Below are 23708 nucleotides of genomic sequence, written 5' to 3'. Positions count from 1 at the left end.
TGAATGAATGAGGCTTTAGGAAAAAGAAGAACAACATTAACTCTGATGCTAAGTATAATGCTGACAGGACAAAGCACTGTCACTTTAGCTGAGAAGATTGTCATAACTGCCCTAACTTGTGAAGTTTTAGCCTCATGCTGGGCCACTTACAGTCATGCAGTGGGTTTGAGGAGTTGATTGATGGTCTTTCAGCCATGCTTGGCTGTCTGCTTCTCTAAAAGTAGCTAATAATCAGTGGTGGACTTATGTGTGGAGGCCCACTACTCCACCAGAAGCACAAATGAGCCCCGCTCAGCCCAGGCAAGAACGCAGGCCCTGTTCTTGGCACTGGTCCTGGAGACGCAGAACAGGCTTCTTTATTCCCGTCTCCAGGCTTCTGGCTAGCGAGGAACACTGCCCAGCTATGAAGCGGTTTATAGGATTATAATGGGTTGTGCCAAAGGCAAGTTCTGAAAGGCACTTTGTGCTGTTGCGTTGAGTGAAGCTGTTAGAGCAGCGCTATTCCTAAACCCATAAACACGCACACACACAGTCAGGATGGGGAATGCTGGGCTCCTGGGACCCACTCAGCTGGGCAGCATTGCAGAGCTGGGCCAACTTCCCTCAACTGTGACACCAGCCTCAGGAGTGTTCTTGGAAACCCTTCTATAGAGCAGCCTGACAGTCTTTGGTCACAGATACCCCAGGTTGGAATCTTTGGCAGATTGCCCAAACTCCAAATCTGCTAATTTGAGAGCAGCATATCACACATTAGGAAGATTCTGAAGGCAGAGCAAAAGGTGGAAGTTGCATAAGGTTAAAAATAGCCTAGAAAATTCTTTAACTGTCTCAAGGACCACATTCATGGTTTGTGTGTACCTAAAACTGCCAGCTTTGGTTTATAGGCCTTATTGTACAAAAAATATATGAGTACATGTCTTTAAATGCCAGCATTCTGTCCATGTGCTCTGAGAAGCTTGGAAGCCTCAGATCTTCCAAGGAGACTCCAGATTCCCATCTTTCCTTTCACACTCGTTTTGGGGCTTATGTTTGTTTTGTTTTTGTTTTTTGGGTTTTTTTGCAGCACTATTTAAATTTTTACTGGCCATTAGCTATAGATCAATCTCTCTCCCTCCCTCCCTCTCTCTCTCTTGTTGTTCTCCCTCTCCCCCTTTTCCTTCTCCCCTTCTCTTCCCACCTTCCTCCCTAGCACGTATAGTGGAAAAGATGTAATTTTGCACATATGTTGTGTGGTCATGCATATTGATTGATTTTTATGGGTTCAAATCTTTTAAGGAGTGGCAAATGGAAAATGTATAAGAGAAAGTGTATTTGGAAGCATTTTCATCAAACAATATGACTATTCTTTGCTCTATAATACAGTGTGTCCGTAAAGTCATGGTGCACTTTTGACCAGTCACAGGAAAGCAACAAAAGACGATAGAAATGTGAAATCTGCACCAAATAAAAGGAAAACCTTCCCAGTTTCTGTAGGATGATGTGGCAGCATGTGCACATGCACAGATGATGATGTAGCACCGTATATACAGCGGAGCAGCCCACGGCCATGCCAGTCGAGATGTGGATGGTACAGAGGAAAGTTCAGTGTGTTCTGTGGCTTGCTAAATTCGAATCCATGACCAAAGTGCAACATGAATATCGGCGCGTTTATAACGAAGCGCCACCATATAGGAATAACATTACTTGGTGGGCTAAGCAGTTGAAGGAAACTGGCAGTTTGGTGGAGAAACTGATAAGCTATCAGTCAGTGATGAGTCTGTAGAGGCTATTCGGGATAGCTACCTAAGAAGCCCTAAAAAAATCTATGCGTGTGTGTGCTCGACAATTACACCTAAGCAAGACTACACAGTTCATAAGGTATTAGAGAAACGTCTCTGTTTTACGGGGTACAAATTGCAGCTGTTACACGCTATCAAACTGGTGGATAGACTCACACAATGCACGTTTGCTACAGATATGCTTCATGAGATCAACAGTGATGCAAGATTTTTGCAGAAGATTGTGTTTAGCAATGAGGTGACCTTCCATATCTGTGGACATATTCATCGGCATAACGTCCGAATATGGGCTGCTGAACATCCTCATGCCTACGTTGAGTACGAACATAACACCCCTAAAGTGAACCTGTGGTGTGGCCTAATGCATGATAAGGTGATAGGCTCGTTTTTTTTTCGCGGAGCAGTCTGTGATGGCAAAGTCCTATCTTGACATGTTGGAATTGTATGCAGTGCCACAATTTCCAGAGGTGTCATCTTTCAACAGGACAACACTCCTCCACACTACGCCACCATTGTTCGTGATTTCTGGATAGAACATTCCTTCGGTGGTGGATAGGCAGGGGTTCTGTCAAACCATGGCCACCATGATCCCCAGATCTGACGCCCTTAAACTTTTACTTTTGGGGTTATGTTAAGCAACATGTGTACATTGAACGTATCAACGACATTAATCACTTAAAACAGAGAATCACAGACGTTATTCACTCTGTTATACCAGACGTCCTTACCTGTGTGTGGCAAGAACTTCACTATCATTTGGATGTGTGTAGGGCAACAAATGGAGCCCACATCAAACTGCACTGAATAGGTATGAAACTGGGAGAGTTTTCCTTTTATTTGGTGCAAATTTCACATTTCTATTGTCTTTTGTTGCTTTCCTGTGACCGGTCAAAAGTGCACCATGACTTTATGGACACACTGTAATTGTACTTAAACTTGAGGTTAAAGTGCCCTCCTTCCTTAGGATTAATTTATTACTACACTGGCCTTACAGTGTGCCAAACTTCCTGTTTGGCCCTGAGGATCCTGCAGTGAGTAGTCCAGCCCCAGGGCTGTCATAGTTTGCTAGGTCACTCTTCTTCACCATGTTCTGGAAACACACCTCCCAACTGGAGGACAAGGCCCAGCAAGCTGCACCAGGGATCAAAGCCCAACTCTGAGAGGTTGTGGCCAGCAGAGTCCTGTAGTTGGGATACTGGGTCTGTGAAAGCCAGAGAGCAGGGAGGGAATGAGGAGCAGTTGCAGGTGCTGCAGGTCTTATCCTTGGCAGCTAGAGCAGCATTAAGTAAGGCATCTTCTCTCTTCTGGCCCTGCTTTGGCTGCAGAATTAACCAGGGGCTGCTTTGATTGGATGTCCTTGGAGATAGGGTTCCCCTCACTCTCCCACCAAGCTTGTGGGGAGCACCTGTGTAAGCACGCATCAGCACAGCTCAGGGTAAAAGGATAAAGTTGTGTTCGACAATACAAGTAGGAAAAAATCAGTGATCCTGAGGCACTCTTTCCCACCCAAACCTCTTCTTTGACCACTTCCTTATCAATACTTTATGGTCCATGTTTGAGAGAAAAAATTCAGGTGCTCTCTTCAATCTCAGTTGGAACCCACTCACTTAGGAGCCTTCTTCACATCTGTGGCAATAGTGAGGCTGGCAAAACGGGGACAGATTCTCCCTGCTTCTGAAGGTAGTTTGTCTACATTAGTCGGGAAGGGAAGTGGGTGAATTTAGTGCTAGGGCGTGGATTTGGTACTTGAGATGAAAGAGTTGTGCATCATGAGGTTTCCTGTCTGGAAGGTGGGAATGGCTGCACTCTGGCCTCAGCTAGAAGCCAGGAACACTGAGAAGAGACTGGATATTGCCATCCCCACTACCTCCTGCACACCGAAGCGGCCAATACAACAGACACCGTCTCCCCAAACCACCACCTGCTGTGGCCATGATTTTGATAAGGAGGGTGAAAAGTTCAACAGTGTAGTCTACAAAATAACTTTTGAAGGAATGCTCATTTTACTATTTTAAAAACTAATTTCTAATTTCCCAAGTAAAATGTTCTTGTAAAAAAAATTTAAGAGCATGAACTGTAAATGTAAACTCTTCTTTGTCTGTTACCTTTAATCTTGTAATGCCAGGTCCCCTCTAATACTGATTGCCTCCCCCTTAACCCCCCGGAACTCATAAGTTTGTTATGGATCCTTCTGGATGGTTTTCAATGATATTTACCTACATGTCTCTATAGAAAATATATGGTATTCTTTTGTAGATGTGTTTTTAATACATATGGTATTATATGGTGCTTACTCTGTAATTAATTTTTAACTGAGCCTCATACATTGGAGATCTTTCCATTCCAGACCCATAGACCCGTCTTCTTTTTTACTGCTGCTGAGCAGTGTTCCATAATGAACAGAATTTATTTGTGTTGTTCCCTGTTGATAGATACTACCTGTGTCCAGTTGCTGTTTGGTTTTTAGTGCCCAGAGGGGGCTGCAGCAAATGATGTAATTGCCTAATGGGCATTTGCAATGTGTTTTTTCCAGTAAGGTGAGGTAGAGCCGGGTCATTGACTGCCCTGAGTAGCAGGCAGCCTCCTCCCGGGCTGTTATTTTAAAATGGCTGCAGAGGAAAGGGCTTGGGGAACTCTGAAAGTGGTGCAAATGTTTTGCGTCCTGATCGTCGGGGTGATTACAAGTGTTAACATTTGTCAACACACAACTTAATTGTACACTTAAAATGGGTGCATTTTACGGTTTGTAAATTTTGTTCTAAATGGCGTTCATGAAAAAAAAAATGCGTGTATGGTGGGGGAGACTAGCTGGGAATAAGAAAGGTATAGGCTTTTAAAACGCTTGCTTTCCCCCAGGCCTTTTCCTCCGCCCGGCTTTTTCCCGGGCCTCCTGCCTACCCGCTGCCTCTTCCACCCAGCGGCCAGCAGAAGGGCCCCTAGCGCTTCACCGCCCTAAGGGGTTTCCACTCGGCAGCACCTGGGCGCTTTGGAGACACGCTTCCCGCCCCGCCCAGGTGGGCGGGCCCATCTGTGGCCCCGCCCCTCTCAGCCTTTGCGCCGAAGTTGGGTGCCTTCAGGCTAGAAGCCGGCTGTCAGTCTTCGTGTTGCCGCTGCCGCCAGGCACCGTGGAGCTGGGGCCCCCTTTCGCTTGGGCGTTTTGTGGTCGCATCGGGTCAGCAGTGACATCCCAAAGGGCAGGCCCGGCAGCTGCCATGGTGGCCAAGGATTATCCCTTCTACCTCACAGTCAAGAGGGCGAACTGCAGCCTGGAGGTACCCCCGGCCAGCAGTCTGGCCAAGGACGCTGAGGTAGGGACCTCTGCTGGGACTTCTTCGGATCTGTGTCACTGCCCCTGTTTCCACCTCTCACCCTGTATGTTCTCGCCTTCTCTCCGTCTCACACATACTCCCCGTGTCTGTCTCCATCTCTCACTCTGTCTCTGGAGATCAAGAATGAGTCACCTTCTCTCTGTCCCTATCTCTTTCTCCTGGCCAGGGAGCGACAGCCTCTTGCCCTGCCCCACCCCCCACCCCCGCCCACCTTGCATCCTGCAAGGCTCTCACTCAGACTGTCAATCTTCTGTCTAGACCCGGCAGAGGGACTTTCTACTGTATCAGCAGGCTCAGTCATCAGGAAAGAACTGCCCTTTAATGTCCCTTTCCTTTTGCCTGGGTTGAGGGAGCAGAAGGGGCTTTGGGGGATCCTTCGGGGTATCTCATCTGTCAGACTTGGCCTTGCAGCTGTTTGGTGACAAAGGCCACGGCACTTCTGCTTGTCACCTGTGGCTGGTGGGGTTATTCAGCTAGTGGTCTGGGGGCTAAATGATAATTTGAGTGCCTCCCGCATGAATTCTGAAAATGAATTAAACTCCCGGAGCAGTGGAAAGCTGTCTGGGAACATTGGAAATACATCTCTTTCTGGGAACTTTCCGTCTTGAGGGTGCTTTGAGGGAGTCCTCCTGGCTTGTGTTCAGTCAGCCTTTCCACTTGTGTTACACAATAGCTCTGGCAAAGAGCTCACAGGGTTGGGTTCAGCTGGAGGAGAAAGTGCCCCTCTCTTTTTTTGAGGGTTGTAAGGAATACGGTTGCTTTCATTAGACTGCAGCTTTGCTGTGGCCAAGCTATAGTGGAACACACGGAACCCAGCTCATCATTGTTACTCGTGTGTCCGCAAGATCGCCAGTCTCCCCAGCCTCAGACTGGGGAAAGTATGGTGTGCACCAGCCTTGTGGCAGCATACTTGGGGGTTCCGCCCACCCGGCACCCTTGAGTCTGCACTTAGCTCACTGAATTATGTATATTCAGGAGGACAGCATCAGAGATTCATTACCTCTAACAAGAATTTCCCCAAGCTGACAGGATTCCAGTCTCCAGTTGTAATCAGGGTTCTTTCTGTAAGCTGAGTGCAAACTAACTTCTCACCCCCACCCCACACCCCACCTCAGTTCTATATCTTAACAAAGAGTTTTTTGTTCCCAGCAGCTATGGAAGTGTTATGGCCCTGGTGGTGTTTGGACTCTTAAGTTTTGACAGGATAGCACCTGCATAGGATTCAGGTTGCCCAGGTTTGGAATGTATATAATGGTTTTTCAATGAGAACATCATAATTTAATGAATGTAGGAGCAATGAAGCTAGTGCCCCTCAAACTCCTTTTGGAAGTAAACAAAGTACAACTAAGTTTAAGTAATAAATTGAACTGGATAAAAAAATATATAATAGTGAAAATAGCTCTGGGCTCTCACTAGTCCTTTCTTGCTATCACTTAGACCTGTGTTTTTGAGTGGTTTGTCGAAAGACTTAGATAAAACTTATCTGCTTATTCTTTTCTTATTCTCATACTTAGAATATAAATATAACTATGTATCACAAATGTGATGAAAGAAGTATATCACCAAATGTCAAATATTAATTTCTTCATGGTAGCTAGACCCAGATTATATAATGTAACTTACTTTCATTTTATGATGTCTTAGTGTGGGAGTAAGAATGAGGGAGGAACTTTTATTTCTAAAATAGCTGGCAAATATTTTTCAAGTATCACCAATGAGGACATTTTTTGTGTTTAAATCCGAATGGAAGTGTCTTGTGCTGTGTACACCTTGAGACAGGTGTCCAGTCCAGTATATCTCTAAGCTTCATTGATCTGGTATATCACTTCCTGATAATAGCAATAAGCAAAGTGGGAAAAAGAAACCTTTGGGGGACTAGTTTTCTGGTTTCATTATCAGTGAAAAATACAGCTAACCCCTCTAGGGCTCACTTCTCTATAAGCAGTTAACTAAAATATATTTTCTACCAGCAGGTGTCATCAGTCTTTGTGTATAAAAAACCAGCATATACTAGTCGGCCTTTTGAAAACATGATTATACACTTGTTTATAAACTGGGCATTGACTGCTAGTTCTATGAACGTAATTTTTTAAGATTGATTATTCTCTTTGCAGAATGTGATTATTAAAAAAATTAAAACTGGCCTATCCAAAATCGATTTGGACCTTCAGAGGCAGTAACAGCAAAACACCTGTGGCCTTTAGACGTATAATGGTTGTTCCCTCAGCCTTTGTTATTGGGAAGACAGTGGGCACAAGGCTGTATGGGCAAGTGCCTTCTAGTGTTTGTTTTTGTCGTTGCAGCCAGTGTGCAAGGGAAAGGCTTGTGGGGAAGGGGCAGGTTTCATTGATGTGTATTTGATACCATACTTCTGAATAAAAACATCCAACAATAAGCGTTCTTTTAAAAGCAAATCATTAACAAATTTCTACTCAAGATTTAGGTGCTTTGTAACTTTTTTTATTTCAATTATGGTTTCTAGTGAAAGAAAAAATAATATATTTAAAAATTTTATTTCCTTTAAAATATCTATTTTAAACAAATATTTTACATGAATTATTATATTATTATAATACTGCTTTTTAACCTAGTATTTCTTATGACATGGGTTTATGAGTTGGGTTGCAAATGTTCAATTTTAATACCCATAACCACCAGCTAGATCCTTCTGGCTCTAATCATTAACCGTCAAATTTAAGGAGCTTAGTTCGTGGCTGTAAACTTTCACAGAGAAACGTCGTCATCACGTGAGCATCGCTAAGCTTATTTCTTCTGATCATTGATGAAGCTTTGCTCAATTGATCTCTGTTTTTATATTTATTGGGTGCTCCTCATGCCAGGAGGGACTGATTCTTCTAGCATGTTAGATGCTCTGAACACCTGATCAAGTCACTAAAAGGAAACCTGTTAGCGTTCATGAACTGTACTAATTGTGAGTTAAAAGTCACTGTTTATTTGCTCTTAAAGAAAGAAGTTTTAAATGAGTGGATGTGTTGGCTAAGGATGCTGGAGCCTTGTGTAAGGTCTAAGTGTTTGGGGGTTCATTTCATTTTTAATGAAATTACAGAGAGGTATTTCTGTTTTTTTCTTTCTAAGACTATATCTGACAATTTCATGGACAGCTTACTTTTGGTTTTAACATTCACTATCTCATATGTTGGTCAGGATTAAGCCACATTTAGTTAGTAATGTTTGTAGCCATTGCCTTTATCTCTTATATGTTCTGATTTTGACTCCGCATGCACCCAGACAGGGACCTACCCAGCAACCCCTGACTAGGGCTGATGCTTGAATCACCCAAGCTATCCTCAGCACCTGGGGTCTATGCTCGAAACAATTGAGCCACTGGCTGTGAGAGGGAAAGAGAGAGAAAAGGGGAACAGGGAAGGGAAGAGAAATAGATGGTCGCTTCTCATTTGTGCCATGACTGGGGATGAGATCCAAGACATCCACACACTGGACGGACACTCTATCCACTGTGCAAACCAGCCAGGGCCTAGTCCTTTACTAAGTACCTAACCATGTTGTAAGGTTCATATAAATCACATGTTATTCTCTCTGTGAATAAAGATGCTGAGGGGACATGACTTGCAGAGAATCACAAAGAAAATCAGCAGCTGAATCAATCCAACACCTGGTTTCCTGATGGATTGAGCCCAGTATTTAACACCCATGTACTTAGTGGCATCTAAGGGTGTTTATCTTAGTGAAGAAAAAAAAGTGGGTCCTAGCCTGTTGACTCAGTGGTAGAGTGTCCACCCAGCATGTGGAAGTCCTGAGTTTGATTCCCAGTCAGGGCACACAGGAGAAGCACCCATCTGCTTCTCCACCTTCACCCTCGCTTCTCTCTCTCTCCCTCCCTCTTTCTATCTCTTTCTCTTCCTCCCCTCCTGCAGCCATGGCTCAATTAGAGCGAGATGGCAATAGGTGCTGAGGATGGCTCCATGGCTTCCACCTCAGGTGCTAAAAAAGACTCTGGTTGCAACAGAGCAACAGCCCCAGATAGGCAGAGCATCGCCCCCTAGGGGCCTGCCTGGTAGATCCCAGTCGGGGAGCATGTGGGAGTCTGTCTCTGCCTCCCCTCTTCTCACTAAAAAATATAAATAAATAAATAAATAAATAAATAAATAGGGAAGGGATATAAAACTGGACAGACGTAAAATGCTTTCAAATATTTTCTTTTAAATATGTAACTGAGAAGTTACCCTTAAGCTTTACCTTTAAAGAGCAAAATGAACCCTATGCCTGTTCCATGATTTATGCCTCAGTCAGTCCGCACGTGTATTTGAACATTATATGCACCTGGGGCTGTATTCTGTGCATGCCAGCTGGTGAGCTGAAAGGGTCAACTGGTTTCTAGGAATTTATACATTTCTTGGAATCTGTATCGTGTAGTGTTGAACTTATGGTATGTATAGCCATTTGCATGGAAATAGTTCCAAGCAGTTATTGCACTTAGAATCCTAAGATTTCTTCAAATGACTACATAAATAGATTCCATGGATCATATGACCTCAGATCTTGCTGGGTGAGGGGTCACATGGAGTTACCCAGGTAGAGGCCATCCCTTGCTGATAGGATCTGGTTCTGGTCATCCAGCTATGATTCTAAGTCTTGTTCAGGTGGAAAAATATCTTGGACCTTTAGGATGCACATGAACTAGAAATAGGTTTATTAGAGGAAAATATGTTGACTTTACACATGTAAATTTGAGGTTGTTCAGGGCATCTACTCTGGAATAAGACTACCTGGGTCCCAAAGCCATCTCTGCCTCTTGCTAGTGGTGTGCCTTGCCAGGTTACTGTGCCTCTCTAAGCTCCTGTTTCCTCAGTGAAAATTGGATAAAATAGTTTTTCTTACTAGGACTAGAGCGAGGTTTAGTGATTCATGTACAGGGCTTAGCACAGTGCTCGACACATAGTAGGTGCTCAATAAATATGATCATCAAGATTTCTGCTCCTCAAAAAGATTCCTAAAACAATTTTAAGACACATGATCACCATCTCAGTTTCCTGATGCTGTTTCAAGCACAGCAGTGCATTAGGGGCCCTATTGTAGGTCTTCTAAATTGTCCTCACAATTCTCTGAGGTTAGTATAATTACCCCTTTTTGTAGAAGAATCTTAGGTTCAGAGCTGTATAAGTGGCCTTTCTAGGGTGGCTGAGCTAGTAGGTGGGGAAACCAATACTCACACCCTAGTCTGACACTGAAGTCTGTACTTTCCCAACCATAGCACGTGACTTCTAAATGACTAAATCACTGGTCTCCTCACTGCATAACACATGAAGGATGAACCCTCCTGCTGGACCAAATTGCCTCACAGTCAGAGGCCCATTTTTTCCTGGGTGTCTGCATGGGAGACCTCACCATATTAGTCAGTGCTTCTGGCTGGAACCCACAGGAGTGGGGTTTGCAAGCCTCTGTTGGGGAGGGTTTTGGTAATTTCCGTTTCATATTTCTCAAGAGCAGGGAGCTGGTCTTTGGCAAAATTCCGCATGCTCAGCTCTGTGAAAGTGACGCAGTTAGTTCTGCAATTACTCATTTTGCTTATCTACATTAACCACTAGCCTTCCAAGTAAACCAATAACTGGAAGGCCCTGACTGCCATCTGGATATTTGCAAATTGTGTCATTTTCTCAAGACACTCCAAGAGTGCCTGTAAAATCCTGGACCAGTGCCACTGTTTTCATAACAACTGAATGAAAATAAATTACTGATCATATCCTAATTTCACAAAACCCGGTGCACATATAATAGTTACTAATGGCATGTGTGTATCTGAAAGGGCGATTTCACTTGTGATGTATGCATGCAGTTGCCTTCCATAATTTGTCAGTGCTGGTAAGAGGTGCAGGTCACACACAAAATGAGGAAATTGCTGCAATTGCACTGCTGCTTATTCTTGTCATGTTTGCTGATGGACCATGAGGAGTGAAGGTCAGTGATTTCTAATGCCTTCCATTTTTTATGAATCGACATCAGTTATTAGCTTAGAAGAGGCTATGTCATAAATTAAGAAAGGCTTCTGAACCTTTTGCTGGAATAGGAGTGGGTCTTTTTAAGTCTAGAAACACTTGTGACTGGACTTTCTGTGTTTAGTCCTTTTGCAAGAAGGCAGCTCAATTATTAGTAAAGATCCATACATTGAAGCCAAACCAGAAACTTTACGGTAAACTTACTGGATTCTTTTCTTTCTGGCCCTTAAGATGAGGAGGAAAGGAGTAACAAAACTGGCCTTTTTTTCCGGGGATTTATGAAACAAGCAAACAAAACTAGACTCCAGGAAATGACCCAGGGTCATTGCATTAGAGAACCTCAGAGTGGTAAGTCCTATTGAGAATATGAGCCCACTTCTTAACCGCTACTGGATCCACTCAATCTCTGCTTAAACACCTGCAGGGACAGAGAGCTCATTACCTCCTAAGGCTATTCATTCTGTGTTTGTTCAGTGTGGATCATGAGAAAATTCTTTTAGTTATAAGTTTTAATGTTGCTTTCTGGAGCTGAATATTATAGTTCCACTTTCTCAGGAGTTATCCCCTTAAATATTTGAAAACTTCCATCCCTTTGTGTGCTTTTTGGCCCCTTCACAAGGCCAGGGCAAGCTCCCTACTCAAGTATGTTATTTCATATTGAAATGCTAAAATTTCATAATCCCCACCTGATGTAGGCATGTCAAGAACAACCCCAAGCACATACAGAGAGGGTAATTAAAGGTCACTGGTGAATACTATTCTTATTTTTTACTTCACACTGATGGGGGAAGGGTGTGGGTGGCTCATCAATATCCTGTTAGGTGTTGGCAGTCATGGTTCATTTTCACACACCTCTTCAGCTGTCCTCCTTGCTGATTGGTAATTGCCTTGGGTGCTTCTTGCAGGAGGGGCCTGAAACTGCTGTGAAGAAGGAAATAGACTGAAGAGGAAAAAATTGATGATAGCTTAACTGTCAACCACAGACAAGTGGTGAAGAGCCACCTCCTACCTCAGCTATTTCATGGTGCCTTGTTAGAGAGTTCTGAAGTAGAGAGCATCATTAAGGACACCCGGTTTTTTCTTGCTAGTCTCTGAATGCTTTATGAGTCCAGGCTTTAGAGTCTAGGAGAGTGAGCTTTGTTCTGGCTCAACATCGAATGATGAGAGCTCACTTGGAGGATTCTTAAATGCTCATCTAAGTTTCTTTAGCTGCATTTATTTCTAAGCTGGTTTGTATGATATAAGAGTTTCCCTACAGAGCAAATAGGCTCAGCTTCTTGGAACCTCAGAGTCTTTGTTTCTGAAATGAGTGACTAGGTTATATCATTGTTTCCTAGTGTAATGCCGGTGGCCAAGGCCAGGCAGGTCCACACTGGATTCCGGCAGACGGTAGAAAAATTGCAGAGCTGGAAAGCGTTGGGCCATTACTGTTGAATAAAGTCTAGCGATGGCAGATGAGCAAACAGGCAGGGGGAAACCTCTTCTCAGGCAAATAAACAGGAAAAACGACCCCTCACAGTGGCGGGCAGGCAGCCCGCAATCTGCCACCCTTCAGGCAAGCACCTGTAGCCTTACATAGGCTATGTACGTGTGCCTCTGCCATGTGCTCACACGCTAAACAAGCAAAGTACAAGCAAGCAAGCCTAACAGCTGTTTCCCAACACCCTGAAAGTGGACTTCATACCACTTGTAATATAGTTCAAATGATACAGGACAAGGTGATGCAGAGACAAGAAACAAAATGATTTTGAATCACTTGTTCTTTCCAATTCTATACCGGTCCTTCTGATTTTGTCAAAGAGACAGTCTTCAGTTTGTGGCTACCGTATCTTTAACACCTCTCCATCACTTGCTTATTTCCTTTTAAAGCATAGGCTTCAGGCTCCAAAGCTTCAGGAAGATAGAAGTACTTGCTAGGAAAACAGCTGTATTAGGCTTGCTTGCTTATACTTTGCCTGATCAATGCGTGAGCATGAGGCAGCACCTCATTTGTGTAGTCTGTGAGAGACTACGGGTGCTTGCCCTCAGGGCAGATTGTGAATTGCCTGCCCGCCACTGTGAGAGGCTGTTTTTTTGTTTATTCACCTGCTGCCATGAGAAGACGTTTTGCCCTGCTTGTTTGCTCATCCGCCATTGCACAACTATATTACATGGGAATGACCCAGTGCTTTCTGGCTTCTCAGTTTCTCTGCCATATGCCCAAATCCAATGTGAACCTGCCTGGCCTCAGCCACCAGCATTACAGTACCTAACAAGAATTTAACAATTAAAAACAATTTTAATAATAGGGTTCATTTTTAAAAGTTGGTTTTGGCTCTGGCCGGTTGGCTCAGTGGTAGAGCATCAGCCCGGTGTGTGGAAGTCCTGGGTTCGATTCCCAGTCAGGGCACACAGTGACCATCTGCTTCTCCACTTCTCCCCTTTTTCTCTTCTTTCTCTCTCTCTTCCCCTCCTGTTGTCATGGCTCAAATGGTTAGAGCAAATTGGCCCTGGGTGCTGAGGATAGCTCCATGGCCTCGCCTCAGGCACTTAAAATACTCGGTTGCTAGCAATGGATCACTGGCCCCAGATGGACTGAGCATTGCCCTGTAGGGGGCTTGCCAGATGGATCCCAGCCAGGGCGCATGCAGGAGTCTATCTCTCAGCCTCCCCACCTCTCACTTAATAAAAACAAACAAACAAATAAATAAATGTTAGTTTCTATTTATAACAAGTATAATAATTTTCCTTTTATGATAGTGATATTGTTTATCTTTACAATAAGTTTACTTAAGTATGAGTAATTTAAGAAAACAGTAAGCACATAATAGTTCAGGTGATATATACATTTTGCAAAAAATTGACATGATGATACCAAGAGTTTAAAAACAGTGTCTTAAGAGTGTTTTGAGGCCATTCTAGGATTAGAACTCTGCAACAATCCCTGGCCGGTTAGCTCAGTTGGTTAGAGTATTGTCCTGGTACATCAGGATTGTGGGTTCAATCCCTGGTCAAGACACATGCAAGACTCAACCAATGAATGCTTAAATAAGTGGAATAACAAATTGATGCTTCTCTTTCTCCCCTACTCTTGCTCTCTAAAATCAATTTTTAAAAAAGCCTCTGCAACAATAAGTTCCCAGGTTTGGGAATAGCCACTTACAGACTAAACTTGAAATTTGGACTTTGAGCATAGGACCCAGATTCAAATAAAATAAAGATTTTATTTTTATTTTTTTATTTTAGCAAGAGAGACAGACAGGCGGCAGATAGGAAGGGAGAGAGATGAGAAGCATCAATTCGTAGTTATGACACTTGAGTTATTCATTGCTTCTTTCTCAAATGTGCCTTGACCAGGTAGCTCCAGCCAAGCCACTGATCCCTTGCTCAAGCCAGCAACCTTGAACTCCCAGCAACCATAGGATCATGTCGATGATCCTACACTCAAGCCTGATTAGCCCACCCTCAAGTCAGGCCAGTGACCTCAGGGTTTTGAACCTAGGACTTCAGCATCCCAGGTCAACGCTCTATCCACTGCACCTCCACTGGTCAGGCCAAATAATAAATATTTTTAAATGGGCTTAATATTGTAGAAAATTATTCAGGACTAAATGTTGGCCAATTAAAAATAAGTAAAACTAGATTTCTGTTCTAAAAACAAAAATTTCTTTTTTTTTCAATGCTTCTTAGTTCCAAAGTTCCAGCTAAAATCATTTAACCCAGGGATTGGGAACGTTTTTGGCTGAGAGAGCCATGAACACATATTTTAAAATGTAATTCTGTGAGAGCCATACAATGACCCGTGTATGTTATGCATTATCCAATAAAAATTTGGTGTTGTACCGGAGGACAGCTGTGATTGGCTCCAGCCACCCGCAACCATGAACATGAGTAGTAGAAAATGAATGGATTGTAATACATGAGAATGTTTTAATATTTTTAACATTATTTTTTTTTTGTTAAAGATTTGTCTGCGAGCCAGATGCAGCTATCAAAAGAGCCACATCTGGCTCACGAGCCATAGGTTCCCAACCCCTGATTTAACTCATCTTCTTTCTTTTGCCCTTTACCCTGAAGAAAGGATTGAGCAATATTGCACTAATTTGGGGGCATCATTGAGTGTAATGGTTAGGAACTTAGATTTGAGGGTCAGGCTGGCTGTCTTTGAATCCCAGTTTGGTCACTTGTGAGCCAGGAGACCTTGGGCCAGTGACTCATCCTCTAAGCCTCTACCTTCTGAGGGAATCCTGGGGACAAAATGGGCATGCAGAGGGCTCCCACAGAGCAAGTGCTCCAAGCTCATGAGCAGCAGCAGCATCTATTTTGCATGTATACCAGTTGAGTGGAGGGCTGCTGGGAGGTCCCTCTTTCCTTTTAGGAAACACTCACCCTGTTTCCCAGGGATTTGAATTGGCACTGGGCATGTTTTTAAAAGAACAAAAGATGTTCCAAGCACACTGGTACACTTCACGTTCACTCCTGCCAGGTAGGACAAAAAACATCTAGTGTGGTATGCTACTGTTCTCATGATGACTTTCACACGGGGTGGGGCTTGGACTCTGGGTAGAAAGGCATCCTGGTCACAGGAGATAAGGAGCAGGCCATCTGTCCTCAAGGCCAGCTCCCACCTGAAAGGCTTCATCAGGGAATCTTAACCAAGTTCCTACCTAGGACACAGACCCAGGGAAGGTGGGGAGGATTATGTTGCTTTGGGAGTTCTTCTTGCCTTGTTGATTAGCAAGGCATTTTAATTATAAATAGATCCTTTGTTAGAAATGTGGGGAGCCCTGGCTGGAAAGCTCAGTTGGTTAGAGCATAATCCTGTAGCGCAGAGGTTACCAGTTCCATCCCTGGTCAGGATACATACAAGGAGAGACTGATGTTCCTGTCTTTCTCTCCCTTCTTCTCTCTCTAAAGTCAATAAAATAAACATTTTTTTTTAAAAAAAGAAAGAAATGTGGGCAAACTCCATAGTGTGATGGATATGAGTTGGTGAAGTAAAGTTAGACCCTAAAGATGACCCTAATGCTCTTTGATTGTCAGTAAGTATTTATTGAGACTAGACTCCAGTTAGCATTTTTCCCCCTTGGGTTTAAAAAAAAAAAAAAAAGAGAAAGGCATGTAAGAAACTTCTAATTGAGTTTAACTAAGTCATTTACAATCCTAACATACAGGCAGTGATTGTCAATCAGAAGAAAGGGGCGCAGGGAAGCAGGCCATCTCATTGGGGAGTTTGGCAGACTGGGAGGAGGCTAGTACTGGGAGGTGGTCATCCAATGAGCCCCTGATGCTGCATGATAACACACCATTCCCCAGTTGTGCCTGTAACAGAGAGCTTTGACTGCTGGCGGCACCTGTGCACTTGGTTGGCTACTTGAAGATGCTGGGGGAGCAGACAAGAGGGGCTGTGGATTCCAGAGTGACAGGGCTTGAATGTTGAAAGAACAGCGTCTATTTTTCCACACCCTGTCTCAGTCTCCATTGTCCTTTGCCTCTACAGTCTGTTTCCTTTGGGGTTCCAACCTGGCTTAGGAAATGAGCAGTGGTGTGGTTAAGAATGGAGGCCTTGCTGAGTAGCAGCCTTGGACTCAGTCCTGGCTCTGCCACTCACTGTACTGGCTGTATGACCTTAGGCAAGGTTCTTGACCCCTCTGAGCCTCAGTTACCTGCTTTGTGAAATGGGTATATTAATAGTACTAACTTAAGAGAAGTCAGGGAAATCAGGCACAGAAAGCACTTTGGCACAGCCTGGCATGAAGTCATCCTCAGCATTATTGCTATTATGTTATTTATGTTATAAAAGGAAGTTGTATATCCTGGGAAGCCAGTGTGGGGGTGGTGGGGAGGGCTTTCAATTCAGGTAGCTTTGAATTTGAATTTCAGCTCTGTCAATTAATTACTGGGTATGACTTGGCACAATCGCTTCACTTCTCTAAACATCTGCTTCCTTTTCTATAAGATGGGGTACAGGGGTTCCTGTATGAAACAGATGAATGGGTGAGAGTGTGTGTGTGTATTTTCCCACTGTGTGTGCATGTGCCAGCACCTGGTATGGGTAACTCCATGGCTCCTGGTGCTTCCTCCTTCACACCCAGTGGTTCCCGTTGTCTCAGAGCACTTCCTTCTCTACTTGTCAGGCAGAGTCAGAAGTCACACCTGTGACAGATGTGGGACGACATCTGTTTCTAGAAAATTGCTAGAATCTGTGAGTAGGAAGGGGCCCTGGAAGCATGTAATTTATTGAGTAGCAATTCAGGAGGCTTTGCAGGCTCAGGCAGCCTCTGGTACTCCACTTCACAGCCTGCTCTGTGAATTCAGGAGCAGCCTCGAGCCTGACTTCTAAGTGGTGGAGCAGAAGGAAGTGCCTGCCAGGTAAATGAGTCTTTCCCTCCATCCCTGGGGTCCTTAGGAAACCTTTTCCAGGGAAATCTTTGCCAAATTAGACCCCTCTATAGTCTCCTAAAGGAACCCTCTCTATAGACGGCCTGTGCTAGAAAACCCATGGGGACTCTGCCCCTTTCCACCCCCAGAGTTCCTTACTCCAGGAATAAATAACATTTTTCTTTTACCACAAAACTGCCTTTGTTGCTTCTGGAAACTTTTATTGGCACCCCTTAGCACTGACTCTCCAATGGCTAAACCAACATTTTTTACAAAACAAAGCAGTGAAATCAGAGGTTTGTATTTCTTTTAAGTCAAGGTCCATTGTCGATTCATTTTCTCTCTCTGTCTTTGTAATTGAAATGAGCTGCAAGTGAAGGGAAGAGCAGAGTTGGGTCTCTGAAGCTTCTGCCTTCAAATTCACAGGTTTCTGAATTTTAATAGACTATAAATCAGTGGTAGTCAACCTGGTCCCTACTGCCCACTAGTGGGCATTCCAGCTTTCATGGTGGGCAGTAACGGAGCAACCAGAGTATAAATAAAAAGATAGATTTAACTATAGTAAGTTGTTTTATAAAGATATATTCTGCCAAACTTAGCGAAAATCCGATATAAAGTACTTGGTAAGTAATTATTATTATATCCTTTAACTTGCTGTAACTGTTTTATAAATTTTATAAAGTAAAGTTATCTTATAAATCACCATTACTGTGGAACCAGTGGGCAGTTAGAAAATTTTACTACTAACAGAGATACAAAAGTGGGCGGTAGGTATAAAAAGGTTGACTACCCCTGCTAGAGATAATGATACAAATGGTTGCATATTAATTGCTGAGATTTAGAAATAACACGTAATCACTGTTTCAAGGTTGCAAATGCACAGCGCTGAGAGCCAGTGTTTGTTATGAGCCTTTGGAAAAATCCATTTTTAGTGGGCAGTTTTTAATTCCTGTGATTAAAAATGTGCTACGGAATGAAAACTGTCTCAACTAAAGTCAATGTTGTGTTCTGCATGTGTTCAGTTTCCTGCACAGCATGCTTTGTACCTTGTTTTTCTACATACTGTTGTTCAGTGGGTGGTAAGATAGCAGCTGAAATCTGAAAACAGGATAGTTAAGATTTTTTCTTTTATTCCCAATTCCATCAATCCCTTGTGGCTGTGTGATTTTCATTTTGAATCAATCAGTTTCGTTCTCAGCTGAGCGCAGACTGATCTAAAACACCCAGTGCGGTGTTCTGGGTTCTAAGTGCAGACATGTGCTGCTGGGGATGCACGGGGACCAAATGATCTGCAGGAATAAGTGGTGCCGAGAGAGACAGCGGGGGTTACCAAGGAGCATGGCAAATACATTTTCTGTTTCATCTCTGCAAGGCGTGTCTGCTCAAGGTCATAGTTCTCAAAAACAGAAGCTGACCGGGCAACCCAGGATGGAATCGACACCTCCTGCCACAGAGCCAGTGCTCTTGGTCAGTTGTCCCCGATGGTTTTACCCAGCAGCTGAATGTGGGGTCCTTGGTCCTATCCTAGTCCTCAGTCAGGTGGCACACCTGGCTGTCAGCTTTGCTTGCCTGAGATGTGTTTGATCACACCAGATTCAGCTGGAATGGTCTGTCCTTCTTTTGGGACATTGAGATTAAAAGCTAGGCATCCTTTTTCATCTCTGTACTCCCTGCCCCCCTTCTGGGAAGTTAAGATAATGCTGAACTTCAAGGGATGACAAGTAGATGAGAGAGAGAGAACATGTCAGTGGATCTGTGTGGTCCTTTCTGGAAGCTGAAGATTACATGTTATTTGGGGGAGAAATTCCACCTTGAATATCTGACATGGGTTGTATGCCTACCATTGAGTCAAATCAGCATCAATGAATTCCTGACATTGCATAATCCCAGATAGTAATGGGATCTGGCAAGACTGGAGACCAATTTTTCTAGCCCATTATTCAGTAATGTGGATACAGTGGGAAGGGTTGGAAGCAGACCTCAAGATCCACCTACTTGGGTTCCTTTCCCCCACTCGGGTTCTTATCCTAGGATTTCAAGGCTGAAGTTTTTATTTTCTCAGGACATAGCCTTGGATCCTGCCAAACCACTCCCAGTTTTGCTCTATTTAGTCAGAGCTTGACTAAACAGATGATAAAGGTACAAGAAGAAATGGAAGGCAGGAATGTGAACTCAAAATACTGGTCTCATAGCCACTGAGGCCTCAGTGTCTTTGAGCATATTTTTAGTGACAGGTGACAGGTGTCATGGAGCTCCAGCTTTGTTCCTGGGAGGCCCAGGGAAAAATCCAGTGCAGAATGGACAAGGGCAGGAGAGAAGGCTGGGAGCAACTTATGGGGCAGGTTTAAACCAAGCACATTACAGACATGATTTCATCGTCCAACAACATTGTGAGGGAGTAAGAGAGTTACCCCCACTTCACAGGGCAGACAAAGTCTGTGGAGGTTACATTGTTAGCCCAAAGTCACAGGGTATTGAAATGACAGGGTATTGTGCTCAGAAAGGTTGTTATCCTTAGGCCCTTTGCAAAGAATCAACATTCATTGAGCCAGAGTAATAAGAACTTTGTCACTTGTTCCAGAGGCTTGTCTTATTCCTAAACTCTAGTGAATCCTCAGCAAATGTGCTTAAGGTATCCTTGGTGTCTGTACACAGTTCCCAAAACCTGAGCAGCGGTGGAGTCCCTAGGGACGTTGTTCTCTCCCTTCCCCTCCAACTCAGCTCAAGGGGAAGGCAGGGAATACCTTTTACCAAGATAAACAAGTACAGCCTGACTAGGTGGTGGCGCAGTGGATAGAGCATCGGGCTGGGATGCGGAGGACCCAGGTTCGAGACCCCAAGCTTGAGCGCGGGCTCATCTGGTTTGAGCAAAGCTCACCAGCTTGGACCCAAGGTCGCTGACTTGAGCAAGGAGTTACTTGGTCTGCTGAAGGCCCACGGTCAAGGCACATATGAGAGAACAATCAATGAACAACTAAGGTTTCGCAACGAAAAACTAATGATTGATGCTTCTTATCTCTCTCCATTCCTGTCTGTCTGTCCCTCTCTCTGACTCTCTCTCTGTCTCTGTATTAAAAAAAAAAAAAAAAGAAAGATAAACAAGTACAGAATATATCCCACCTAATGGTTTCCAAGAAGTCAGTAGGAAATGACCAACTGTGAAACCCCAGAACCACAGAGGCCTTCCTCTGGGCCCTGTGGCTGTGATTGGGCCACCACTGCCACCTCCAGGTGCCTTGTTGGCATCCTCCAATCAGGAATGTGCAGCTTTGACCCCATTTTCCAGACCTGGGGATGGTTGTGGCATAGTGGGCACATCACTTTTGTGGCATTCTTGCCAAAAATGAATAACCTCAATCTAACCATGAGAAAACATCTGTGCCCAACTTTGGCCTTCCTGTAAGGGCCACAGAGGCACCACTCTGCTGGCAGCCCTCACGCTTCTCAGGAGGTATTTCAAGTATTCTCTTGAAATACTTCAGCTCTGATCATCTGGCTCTTGCTGCCTTGACAGAGTAAGAGCTTTGCTTGACTTTCAGGAGCTGATGTGAAGCCAGGGACCAGAGAAAGAGCTAAATATTTGCCTGCCTTTTTCTCTGAAGGTCTGTAGTGCCATGTCTGGGCATGACCGAAATGAGTTTCAGGCAGTGGGCTGGCTTTTGCTAAAAGGAACTTGTTGGGGTGTGGGTGTGCATTTCTCTTTCTGCCCAAAGTTAAGTAATAGTAACATCCTGTGTAAGAGAACCTGAATGTGGTTTTCTACTAAACTCCAGTATTTTAGGGCTATTTATTAGATGTGTTTAATCTTGGGCCAATTTAACCAGTAGCAGACTAATAAAATAACACATTTGGGCTAGCTGCCAGGACAAATGTTGACTTACCCTTATAATGTTGACTGAAACAAGTAACTTCGAAAGTAATTGAGGAGTGAAACCTTAGCCAAAAATAGTGTCTGAAACAGTGGTTCTGTTTTATTTTACTGGCAGTGCTGAGAGGTATGGTCCGTGAGCGAGGCTGCTCCTGCTGCCTGCCTCAGCTCTCAGAGATCCCTACATTTTACTGAATTATTTCCCAAGGTTCCTTTTTCTTCCCAACCCATAAACCATCATTCAGCAAAAACGAATTTCCTTGTGGCAGACAAGTAGAACAGGTTACTTTTCCTTTTTTTTTTCCTTCTTCTTTTTCCAAATGAGAGGAGGGGAGATAGACAGATTCCCACATGCGCCCTACCAGGATACACCTGGCAGCCCCCATCTGGGCTGATGCTCTACCCATCTGGGGCCATGCTCACAACCGAGCTACAGTATTTTTAGCACCTGAGGCAGAGGCTCCACAGAGCCATCCTCAATGCTCAGGCTGATGCGCTCTAACCAATTAAGCCATAGTTGTGGGAGGAGAAGAAAGAGAGAAGGGAGAAGGAAGGAGGAGGGGTAGAGAAGCAAATGGTCACTTCTTTGATGTGCACTGACTGGGAATTGAACCCTGGGACATCCACATGCTGAGCTAATGCTCTACCACTGAGCCAACAGCCAGCGCCAACAGTATACTTTTCTAATGGGGGGGGGGGGGAATTCAATGATAATGAGAAGAATAAAGATAATAAGTTGCTTGATGTCTTCCCTCAGAAACAAAAATGGTGTGACTCTCAGGGTTTGTAGTAAAATTAATTGCTTCTCCAAGGTATGTATCCTGGATGAAATCCGTCTCGCTCACTTCACAGCCCGCCTTTCCTCCATTTTGCCGTCCAGTCTGTATGAACATCAGAGAGCTATGATGTTTTGCTAGCATGTTTTGTACTTGAAGGAAGCAGGGAAGGCCTGGGGGAATTGAAGCCAGAATGACCCCAGGAGTTGTCATAAAGAGTGATTTCTTTCAGTCTTCATTTTTTATTTGCACTATATGGGAAGCTGTATTTGGGGCAGGGACTGAGCAAGTTTTCATCGGCTCGTGCCGGCATTGAGTTCAGTCAGATATCCCCCTGATGTCTCTCCCTTAACCAATGCTACCCTAAAAACAACCACCACACAGACTGACCTCGGCCAGATGTTATAGATGCTAACTGGACTTGGGTGCTGACTGACAGGCTCAAAGACAAACTTGATATGCAGAGAATAAATATAACTTCTCCAACCTTCATGTGTTCAGTGGTATGGCCCTGTGAATGGATGGTTTGATTTGTGGATTTGCCCAGACCATCTTGTGATGTCTCCATCAAATGCTTTTTAGCATTTCCATGGGGGGTGGGGGGGCGGTAATGGGGGATGGGACTAGAGAAATTGTTGAATCTTCAGCATAGCAATCTGACAACACCCTGTCTATGGCATGGCCATGAGAATGAACTAATTCAGACTGTTCTGTGGATTTTATTTATTCAGGCTCTCTTTATACCTCATTGGCAAAAAAAAAAAAAAAAAAATTCCCCAACCCCAAAAGAAAAAAATACCCAGCACTTTTTTTTTTCTTTTCTTTTAAAGAAGGAAATTGGGATATTTTCCTCATGGCTTCTGATAGGACAGAGGTGAGCCATTTTATCAGAGGAAATTAGATCTCCCTTGGATGCTGGTGTGAGGCAACCTGACTCTTGGAGAAAATAAAGAGGGTGTGGCCTTCATCTTTGAGTGTAGCTAAGACAAAGGTATCAGGCTCCCTCCCAGAGCTGTACCTGGTGGTTTAACAAAGTCCACAAAGCCTGTAGTCCCTTTGTTGAAATCACTGATAAGCATCTCTAGGGGAAAATTATAGTTCTGAGTTTGAAGATCATTAGTTCAATTTACCAGTTAGAAACCAATAATCCTGAAATGCATTTGGCCTAATCAATGAAGCCAGGTTTCTGTTGAAATTTGGGCCTCATTATATGCCTTTTTATTTTTGGTAACAGATGACACTAGGTCAATTAGCTTTATACCAGAGAAAAGAGAATAGGAAAAATATTTTCAATGGAAATTTTGGAGTTAGAAACCATTATTTCATTATTGTCTTTTTCTGTTTCCAAAAATAAGGTGAAGAATAACTTTCAGACTCCAAAGACACCCCCCTTCCTGTGTCTGCAGCCCCATTCCTCCCGCTCAGAGCTCCTCCTTGCTGCCTCCATCCTGCAGCCACCTGTGATGCCCTGCATGCTGCCACCTGCCCCACTCCCTGCCCGCTCTGCCTCGGCCAACACCGACTCTCTTAGGCACTCCACCTAGTCAAGCTTCTGGTTTTCCCTGTTCAGCTAGGAGATATTCCTCCTCAGGTGACACCTGTACCTGTCAGTGAAGCCCACT

The 23708-nt window shown here is 44.0% G+C and overlaps 1 protein-coding gene across 5 annotated transcripts in view; it reads left to right on the top strand.

Moving 5' to 3' along the window:
• Positions 1-23708, top strand: part of ARHGEF3 (Rho guanine nucleotide exchange factor 3) — a 402985-nt gene that overhangs the window by 311482 nt on the left and 67795 nt on the right. The window contains exon 1 of one of the 5 annotated variants that reach the window (XM_066351723.1): positions 4849-5086. The exons of the other annotated variants lie outside the window; for them this stretch is intronic. Within the exon in view, the coding sequence (XP_066207820.1) occupies positions 4991-5086 (96 nt within the window). The 5' untranslated portion in view covers positions 4849-4990. Of the gene's footprint in view, positions 1-4848; positions 5087-23708 lie in introns of those variants that run through there. 5 annotated transcript variants of the gene reach the window in all.

The sequence above is a fragment of the Saccopteryx leptura genome, chromosome 10 (assembly GCF_036850995.1).
Source record: "Saccopteryx leptura isolate mSacLep1 chromosome 10, mSacLep1_pri_phased_curated, whole genome shotgun sequence".
NCBI lineage: Eukaryota > Metazoa > Chordata > Mammalia > Chiroptera > Emballonuridae > Saccopteryx > Saccopteryx leptura.
This window is presented reverse-complemented; position numbering and strand designations above follow the sequence as displayed.